The sequence below is a fragment of the Carcharhinus amblyrhynchos genome, chromosome 13 (assembly GCF_965287045.1).
Source record: "Carcharhinus amblyrhynchos chromosome 13, sCarAmb.v2.hapA, whole genome shotgun sequence".
NCBI lineage: Eukaryota > Metazoa > Chordata > Chondrichthyes > Carcharhiniformes > Carcharhinidae > Carcharhinus > Carcharhinus amblyrhynchos.
The window spans coordinates 72931897-72942242 of NC_137336.1; the positions used below are offsets into that span (position 1 = coordinate 72931897).

The 10346-nt window shown below is 41.5% G+C and overlaps 1 protein-coding gene across 1 annotated transcript; it reads left to right on the forward strand.

Moving 5' to 3' along the window:
• Window positions 1-3539: 3539 nt before the first annotated feature.
• Window positions 3540-9484, forward strand: LOC145351331 (putative G-protein coupled receptor 139). Its single transcript, XM_080200950.1, has 3 exons — window positions 3540-3609; window positions 5237-6106; window positions 9399-9484. The coding sequence occupies exons 1-3, from the start codon at window positions 3540-3542 to the stop codon at window positions 9482-9484; spliced, it is 1026 nt and encodes a 341-aa protein (XP_080057076.1).
• Window positions 9485-10346: the final 862 nt, after the last annotated feature.

The following is a 10346-nucleotide window of genomic DNA, read 5'->3' on the forward strand; positions in this document are numbered from 1 at the left end:
GGTATACCACGCAGGTAGCTGTAAGTTGTCGTTGCCAAAATGAGCACCCAGTATGTGCTGTGCATTCATGTGCTAATACATCACATGGTGTGGTCACCGATCCTGGGTTGCCTCTTTGATTCCTCAATCAGTTGACCTGCTGCTGTTAGGATACCTGCCCAGGGGATGAGCAGATACAGATGGAGACTTGCTGAGGAGCTGCTCTGCAAAATGTCGCGGTGAATTATAATCAGAATTCTGTCTCTGGAATGCAGGAGGAGTATTCTTAAAAATCTGGTTTTGTCCATTCCTCGATATCAATAATTTAAACACCAGAATTCGAAATTATTTCATTAAATTGGCTCAAATTGTGGTGAAGTTCAATTTGTAAAGATAGAAAGGCTGGAAACAAAATGCATAAAAAATTGTGAGTTCCCTATAAAAGCTGATATTTTGTTAAAATACTTGGAGGTTTAAAATGCAAAGCACATCCAAAGTTCAAGTCGAAATATTTGTATGTCAACGTTAGACAATACTCTTGAATAATAACCTGTTTGTGTTTGAATGTTGTCTAATTGATTTAAAACAGGCACTCAGCTACCGAAAACCTATAAGATTTGAATTTGATGTTATTGATAAGGGTCGACGAATCCTATTGTAGGAAAGTTGATCGGTCACTGTAGGTGCAAAAGAGATTGCAAGGGGAAGAAAAAAAAACATTTGGCTGGCAACTGCCATTATTCAAGCCTTGAGGGAGATCAAGCACTGAAATGCCACTTGCCAAGAACAAAGGGTTTTCAGCTCGACACACCTTGCCAGATTCAGATATCTCTCAAGTGAACACACAATCTAACCAGTGAAAGGTGCAGCATCATAAATAACTCACAGACAGAAAATTCAACTGAAAAACTTCAGGAGATTCCAAAGGATACCAAACCTGGTTGCATACTTATTGAGAGTGAGAAAACTATTGTTTTGTTGTTAATGGATGGGCATTGCTTAGCTGAGATGAATGGCAAACTGGCCCGTAATGTGGAATAACACTAATCAGTGTGGGTTCAGTTCCAATATCGGTGAGGTTATTCAAAAATGATGGCCTTCTCAACCTTCACATTTTCTGGTTGAGTCACTACCAGCAAGTTGGGAAATATTTTTACAGACATGTTTTGTGGTGTGAAGGGCGGAGGTAGAGGGAGAGGGGTGAGTGAAGGGAAGCGGTGTGAAAGGAGGTAGTAGGGGAGGGAGGGGCAGGGGAGAGGGATGGAAATATGTGGAAGGAGGGGAGGGGGAGAGAAGGGGCATGGGAGTGGAAGGGTGTGGGAGGGGGAGGAGAGTGTTGAGGGTATGGGGGAGTGAGGGGAGAGTGAGGGGGAGGGTAGGGGATTGAGGGGTGTGAGCAAGGGGGAGAGGATGGTCAGGGGAGGAAGGAGATAATGTGTGGGTGAGTGGCAGGAGGTTGAGATTAAATCGGGGAAGAGGAAAGTGAACATGAGTCTACAATCCGATCATTCACGCTTCTGTATGTCACAATGTAAGTTCCCCATAATGTTCCAGTAATGTTCCAGTGTGTGAGAATTCTTAGAGAGTACTGGACTGAAATATGCAACTGCGGTGTTGAAAAACAGAAAATTGTTGATAATGTATTGGTGAATGTCGCAGTGAATGTGTTCATACATTTTCAAAGAGAATAAGAAAGGTGATGCATCCATAAACTATCTGAGAATGATATTAAGGAATAATGCCAAGCGTTTGATTTTCCAGCATGGCTAACACGTGGTACTGCAAACCAGCAGACTCAGTTTAGTAAATACTTCGAATCGAACAAAGATAATTCTGGAAGGGTAGCTTACATAAAAGGTGCTATCAAATTTCAGATTAAAGTGCTGAAGCAGGTAATGTTGAAATCGGTATTTCAGGGTCATAGACTCCAGGTGACCATCCAATGACATTGATGCAACTGTCGGTTTGCAGCATTACTTTGAAATAAGGCAGGTTTCCAAATCAGTCCGTATTGCTTACCACTTCCAGCCCAGCCTCCTCCCAGCTTTCCTTGTCTGATTCTAGTATCACACTCCACATTTTCCTTCTCGCTCACATACCTATGCAACTCCCTCCTCATTGCCCATTCACCTTAACTAGGCATGGATTGAGAACTGTTTAGCAGACTGAAAACAAAGGGTAGGGACAAATGAATATTTTCGAAGTTACAGGCGGTGATATTGGTGAGACGACAACGGAAGTGTTGTGTGCAGTTTTGGCCTCATGATCTGAGAAAGGAGTGGAGCTAATTTACAACAGACTGATTTCTGGGGAAGCGTGTTTCCAGTATGAGATGAGAATGAGTTGAATGTACATGCATTAACTGTAAATTGGAATAATTTGAAAATACAAAAATATCTGATATGTTTGGAAAGATTGGTTGTTGGGATGCCATTTCGATGGCAGAGTGGGGTGGGGGTCAATAATAAGATGTCACGACTTTCGTGTATTGGTGGGCCATTAACGATTGAGATGAGGAGAAAAGTCTTCACTCAGAGGGTGATGAGCCTGCGGAATTCTCTACTACAGATGATGGTGGTGGTAAATAAACTGAATATATTAAATAGCAACATGTAGGCAGACAGAATAAGTTCAGTAGATTGAAACCAGATAGGGAGGGATTTTCCTATGAGGAGACGTTGGGCAGGTTGTGCCTGTTTAAAAGAATGAGAGACGACCTCATTGATGCATATAATACTCACCAACCTTCTTGAGACATATAAGGGGCTTGACAGGATGCATGCTGAAAAAGTTCTCCTTGTGGGACGGTCTTGGAATAGAGGGCATTATCTCGACGAAAGCAGTCGTCCGTTTAAGACAAAAATGAGGTGTAATTTCTTCTTCCAGAGAATACTGAATCCATGGAATACTTCAATGCGTGGGCTATCGAGGCAGTCTCGTTAAGTATACCCACAGTTGAAAAAAGGTTCATTGTAAGAGGGCTTCAGTACAGAAAAAAAGAAGATATCTGATTGGAGCTGTCTCTGGCTTTGATGAAACCACAACAGTGTTAGTGTTTAGTCGCTGCTATTAGCATCGCTATAAGATGAGCAACAGAAATGCCAAACAAACTTCAAAACAATCACGTTAGAGTCGCATAACTATCGGCGAAAGCAGCGTTGGGATGTACCAGTCACATTTTTACTGAGTTAGCACCAATAACAGAATCTTTTAATGCCATTGCTGACACTTTCAAGCATTTTCCATAAGCTACTTTTTTTTCCCAAAATATCAAACTCACAACCCGAAACACTTCAGCTCCGGGGATTTTGGTGCGTCAAGAGTGCAGTTCCTCTGAGATTCCAAAACATTCCACTTGGTGACTTCAAAGAGGGTCTGGACCCGGGTGCAATGAGGAAAAAAATACACCTTTATTTGTTCAGTTACAGTAATTAATCACGTGCAACATTATGTCACTAGCAGGGACTAGAAAGTTACATAAATGGGGCTCATTGACACTTGAGAGATCTACTTTGCGTGGAACATAAGAATTCGGAGGGAAATCCCCACCTCTTCATGAAATGGTGCACGCCGCAATCCTGCAAATAAAGGACATTTACTATCCTCTGCTTGCGACCTTTGGTGTTCCAGGTAAGTCCGAGTATATCCTGTCGATGAATAGGTATGAGACTATCTGAGAGCTTGAAATTTATTTCGCTGGCCCAGAATTGTCTTCCTATGTGTACAGTTGGCAGCTCTTCTCTCTTCCCAATAATAACTGTAAAAGCTTTATATGCAATGAATGATTATTCGAGCTACAGTCACTTCCATCCCACCTCTTGGAAAGATAATTTGTCGATCATTTATTTAAAGAACAACAAACGCTTCAATGTGCATCCGGAGTTTCCTCCACGTGGTTTAACTCACCACTGAAGATCTCGTCATGTTATTGTGGGATGTACTCAGGCTCTGACAGGTCACGGTGGAGTACATTATGTAGCCGGGTGTAAACCATCGGCTGTATCTAGCTCCCAGGCAGCCTTTCAGGTGGCTGTCGATGTTAAAGGTGCATATTAAGGCGACAAAGAAGAACATGTCCTCAGGCTTCTTTGCCGAGCTGCTATGTTACTCTACAATGAAACGATGCAACATGAAAACAATTCCTGGCCATCTCTATGGGCCAGGGGGATTTCATGAGCTTCAGCAGGCATGAGCAATATAAAACGAAGTTTTGGAGTAATTTCCACGATTTGACACATGTAGGTATAATGACAGTAAGTGAAAAAAAATCTTAAATGTCGTCATTCGCTTCCGGTTGTGCCACAGAATAGATGATGCGGCATCCATGTCTCTCAGATTGTTTTTGCAGTGATTCGAACTCAACATGAGGAAATCCCTCTTTTTTTGCCCTGATGCCAACTGCCAGAAATGAATATCTACTTCAGCCTTTTAGCTCTTCCCAGTAATGACACAAATTATTCCGGGCCATTATTTGGAATTGCAAATGTCAGCTGGAAAAAAATGACAAGGAAACACATTACAGCCCAGTTGTGGTTTCCCCATAGGCCTTGGCTAGTGATTAATCCCCGCTCCATTATTCAGGTTTACGGATATGTGCAAGAAAAAAAATCTTCATGGATAGGACAGGAATGCTGAAGTCAAGCAGTAAGCGTTGGAGATAAGCAACACGTCAGGTGGCACATGGTGCTCAGGAGACAGGGGAGGACAGTCACCAAGCATAAGTGAGTATGGGACAGGACCATGGTGACGCTAAATGTGGAACTACATGCAAGCTAAACAAGTGACATAATGAGAAAAGAAAGAATTAGCATTTATACTTCTATTGACAGCCCACAGAATTGAAAGGTTACCTCTGCTTCACTTTCCACACAGGCTGCCTGAATTGATTTCCAGCATTCCGGCACTGCACTCAGTGTTACGGAAGAATCTCCCGCTTGTGTGTCGCTGTTGAATATTCCCCTTCAATCAGTGCTTAAAACTTGTAATACTACTCCCCCACCAACCCCCGGCCTTCTTCCACGCCCCCCATGCCTTTCCTCAGCTCCTTTGTTCCTTTATGTTCTCCAACAACGTCGATTCCCTTTTCTTCTGGGAGAGATTATTTAATTTGGTATTGATTTTTACCCGTTTATTCCCTCATTCCCATTAAAGTGTTCTGTTTACATGGCACATGCACACACTCTGCTAAGTAGTCAAAGAGACAAACCTATCTTTTAGATTGACGAAAGTGTTCTTATTTTCCTTCCTCTTCTTGCAGCGAACATTATGACCATCGTGATCCTCTCCAGAGGAAATTGTGGTCTCTCCAAATGTATCTCTGTCTACATGGTGGCTATGGATGTAGCGGATCTGCTGATCATGGTGTTCAATGTAGTCGTATATCTGATCTTCAATTATCACTTTCCGTACTCCATTCTGTCTTACACTGCTGTGTGTAAGTTCATTCTGTACATGACTTTTGTAAATTTGGATATGTCAGTGTGGTTCACAGTTTCATTTACATTTGACCGCTTTGTTTCCATCTGTTGTCCGAACTTTAAAGAGAAATATTGCGCAAAGAGAACTGCAACTACGATTATAGTGACGGTCTTCGCCTTGACCTATTTAAAAGGTGCCCCGATGTTCTTTTCGTACGAAGCTGAACGAATCATTGACAATGTGCACTGGGGCTGTTGGACAACGCAGGCCGTTTATAGATTGCCCGCATGGTCTGTGTACAGCTGGATGCAGTCGAGCTCAGTTGTGCTGCTGCCTTTTGCTCTCATGATGCTGTTTAATTCTTTAACCGTCAGACGTATTTTGTTGGCAAATCGTGTACGCAGAGGCCTCCGGAGTAGTGGAAATGAGAATCAGAGTGATCCCGAAGTGAAGAGCCGAAGAAAATCCATCCTTCTACTCTTCACGATATCAGGCAGCTACATAATTTTGTGGTTAACAACTGTTGGGAGTTTTGCGGCCACCAGAATGTCGAACAGCGTTTACCATCAAGGAGATTACTCCAATCCGGGATATATCGCCACCGAGAGTGGATATCTGCTCATGTACCTGAGTTCCTGTTCTAACACCTGCATTTATGTAGCGACCCAAAGGAAATTCAGAGGAGAACTACAGAATGTGCCGAAATTTCTTGGGCATATTTTTCCAAATTGGTGAAAGGTTAGAAAGAATTTAAGGCAATAAATGATTTCTCTCCAAACTGAAGCATTATTTTTCGTCTGTTTTCCTGTACAAGAATGTTCCCCTTCTTAGAATCTGACAATGGGAAATGTTGTTAAATGATATAAATGATGTTGAATAAAAGTTGATGAAAGCAAACACTTGAAGTGATCACCAAAGCACAACACCATCAGAGATCATTTGGTGCCACTGGAGAAGGGATGTGTGAACTCACCAACTACGATAGTGTCGTCAATGTTCATTCTTACCACTTGCCTATTAATGGAATACTATAGTTGCTCTATTAATGTTTGTTCGGATAAGGAACCGTTGCTAAAATTGTGTGTGGGGGGAATTATGGCCGAAACGTTTTCTCTTACAATGGAGAGATAACGATCAGCACGAAAGGAGCCTGAATATTAGTTCGATAGATGCATGTGAGTGCATCACATTGTACAGAGAGCGAGGGAGAGATTTGTTGTTATCGAAAGGGAAAGGTACTTATGCAAAATGCTGGAGAAATGCAGCGCTTCAAGAAGAGGTGCTGGCCCAGCATGACATTAGATGGGTGGCGTTGGCTGGGCGGAGTGGGGTGGAATTGGGCTTAGGATGTGTGAATAGGTAGGAATGTGGCACAGTTGCATTTATTCACCGAGACACAGAATACAATAGCAGGGAGCTTACGATGGAGCTGAATAAAGCAAACTTCAGGGCATAGCTCGTGTTCTGTCTGCATTTCTGGTCATCACACCACATAAGGGTTGTGTGGCCTGAGAGGGCGTAAAGGAGATTTACGACGTTGCCTGACCAAGGGAATTACCACTACAAAGAGAAACTCAGCTTGGCTTGGTTGTTTTCCCTAGAACAGTGAACGCTGAGGCGGGGGACGGGGGTGAGGAATAGGGGTGGGGTAACGATCGGAGTGTATAGATTTTGAGGTAGATGGGTAGGGAATTATCAAATTAATAAAGCTGTCAATGACCAGAGGACATAGGTTCATATATTTAAATATAATGTTCTGGCAGGAGATTTAGAGGGAATTTGAGGAAAATGCTCTTTCTACTAAGAGGATGTTGGAGAATCGGAAATCATAGACTGAAATTGTTGTAGGATTGGGGAACATCACGTTATTAAAAACACACACACATTTAGAGGAGCATTTAAAATGTCATGATCTATCAGGCTAAAACTCTACGAGATCTGAGGTTTGAGTGTTCGGAAAGAGTACCGACTGCCAAAGCACTTCATTCAAATCAGAATGTCGGAACAAGAGGTAATGTGTTGGTGAAAAACAATAGTAGCCGCATGCACCTGGGACAATGATAAGGAAATGACAACAGAGCCAGAAAGGAATGGGAAGAAAATGCTAATAACAGTACTGGGCTAATTTTCTGGAATCCTAGAATGAAGGTCCATGAAATTTTGTTCCTGTCCTTGCATGGTACTGGGAAATTTACATTCAACGAATTATTCCATGCTGATTCTTTTTAAATGTCCCAAAAATAACATACATAATATCAAATATTTTATAAAAAAGTACATAGACGGCTAAAGTGGGGAATTCTGGTTCTGGTGGCCGAAAAGAAAAAAAAGCTACTTTGATGAGTGAACTCTTGCGAGGTAAAAGCAACTTAGTCTTCAAAGTGTAATAAACGTTTATTTTAATGACTAGATTTATTAAACATTGGAATGTTAGAATCAAAAACATTGCAAATTAAAATTATTCAGATTATACAAACATGCAATTAAGACAAGACAAATTTCTTTTGGCCGAGAATGCGTCCACGCTCATTTGCTGTGTCGATGAAATCATAAATGTCCCCTTCGGTTGAAGTAAGTTTGCCTTGTCTTAATTGCATGTTTGCATATTCTGAATATTGTTACTTTGCAATGGTTTTGATTTTAATATTTCAATGTTGAAATAAAAGTAGTTTTAAATAAAATTTTACTACGCGTTGAAGATTGAGTTTCGTTTACCTTTGCAAGCGTTTCAATTTTAAATCAAATTTGGTTTTCTTAGAACTTTCTGATATAATCCAGCTACCAAAATAGAATTCTCTACTCCAGTTTAGCAACGGTGCGGGATGTCCTGGAACATAGACGATCCGCTAACTGTATCTTCCAGAACGGGGTGAGTATATTTTGATAAAAAAAACAAAAACATGTTCACCTTACATTTCAATCGGGAGGTGCACTATAGATTGTCAAAATTCAGAATATATCTGAACTCTTGTGGGGTCGAAAAGGTAAAACTGGTTGCTGCTGTTCTGCACTTACAGGGAATGAAAGTGTGACAGTAAAGAGGCGCGCTTACTTCGGGTGGGGGTGGGGTGGGGTGCGGGGTGGGGGCAGGGTGGAAACGACCTGGTTACGCTCGAAGAGAAACAGAGGCGTTACTGTTCTGAAGTTTTTAAGAAAGGCCGTGGAAAGGAATGCTAAATTAAAGGGGGAAAGTTACACCTCCGACAGGAGCAATTGGTTTAATTTAGTATTGTCAGAAAACAAAAAAAAAGTTGGGGGAATCAGGAAATAGAGGGAAAATAACCACTTAATTTACTTATAGAACTCGGGAAATTAATAAAAAGAACTCAAAATTTTGTGGACACCAACAAAGGGTTTAACATCAATAAAACACTTAAAAATCAAGTTATGTTTTCTGTGTTAAAAAAAGGGCACATTGTCAAAAAACGAAATGCTGTAAACAAGCCAAGTTTGAAACAATCAGAACGTTAAGCCATTCAGTTCTATTCAGGATGAATCTTCGTGTTTTAAAAAAAATGCAGCAAATGATAGGAATTTTTCATTCAAATCTCAATACAATCGGAAAGGGGAAAATGTTTATTCGAAGTTACACAAAAAAAGGTGGGTGGCGAAGTTTAAACGTAAGAACTAAGAGTTCGAGTAGACCATCCGGCCCCTCGTGCATGCTCCCCCTTCAGCAAGATCATGGGTGGTTTTTTTCGAGGACTCGGCTCCACTTAGCAGCCCACTAACCATGGCCCTTCATTCCATTACTATTCAAAAAATTATCTATCCTTGCCGTAAAAAAAAGTGAATGAGGTAGCCGCAACTGTTTCACTGGGCTGGAAATTCCACAGATTCACAACACTTTGTGTGAAGATGTTCCTCCTCAACTCAGTCCTAAATCTGTTTCCCCTTCTTTTTAGGCCACACCCCCAGTTCTACTTTCATCTGCAGTGGAAATAATTTCCCTTTTTCTACCATATCTAATCCCTTCATAATCCCATATCTTTCTATATGATCTCCCCTGATTATAATGAGTCTAGTCCCAATCTACTCAATCTCTCCTCATAAGCCAAACTTCTCAACTTCGAAATCAACCAAGTGAATTTCCTCGGCATCCCCTCCAGTGCGAGTAAATTCTTTCTCAGGTAAGGAGATCAAAACTGTACACAGTACTTCAGGTGTCGTCTCACCAGAACCTTATATAGTTGCAACAGAACTTCACTTTTGTTTTTAAACTGCATCCCTCCAGCAATGAAAGATAACAAATCATTTGTCTTCTTAATGACTTGCTGCACCTTCAAAACAACTCCTTGCGATTCATGCACAAGGATACCCAGGTCGCTCTGCACAGCAACATGCTGCAATATTTTGCCATTTAATAATCATCAGTTGTGCTGTGTTTTCTGTTCTTACCAAAATGGATGACGTCACATTTAGAAATATTCCTCTCCATCTACCAGATCCTTGCCTATTCATTTGACTATTATAGCCCTTTGCAGACTTTCAGAGTCCTCTGCACACTTTGCTCTGCCACTCATCTGAGTGTCATCTGCAATTTTCTTGACAAACTACACCTGGTCCCCAACTCCAAATCATCTGTGTAAAGCGTAAACAATTGTAGTCCCGTCACTGATCCCTGAGGCACATCAGTCGCCACCGATTGACAATCGGAAAAACAGCCATTTACCCCGAGTCTTTGCTTCGTGTTAGGAAACCAATCTTCTATCCGTGCTTATACATTACCCATGACACGGTGCACTTTTGTCTGATGCAGCAGTCTTTGGTGCAGCAACTTGTCAAATGCCTTCTGGAAATCCAGAAACATTACATCCACAGATTCCCCATTGTCCACCGCACGTGTAACGGTCTCAAAGAATTCCACCAAATTAGTCAAACATGACCCTTCTTTCATGAACCCGTGCTATGCCTTGCTGATGGGACAATTTACACCTAGATGTTTCGCT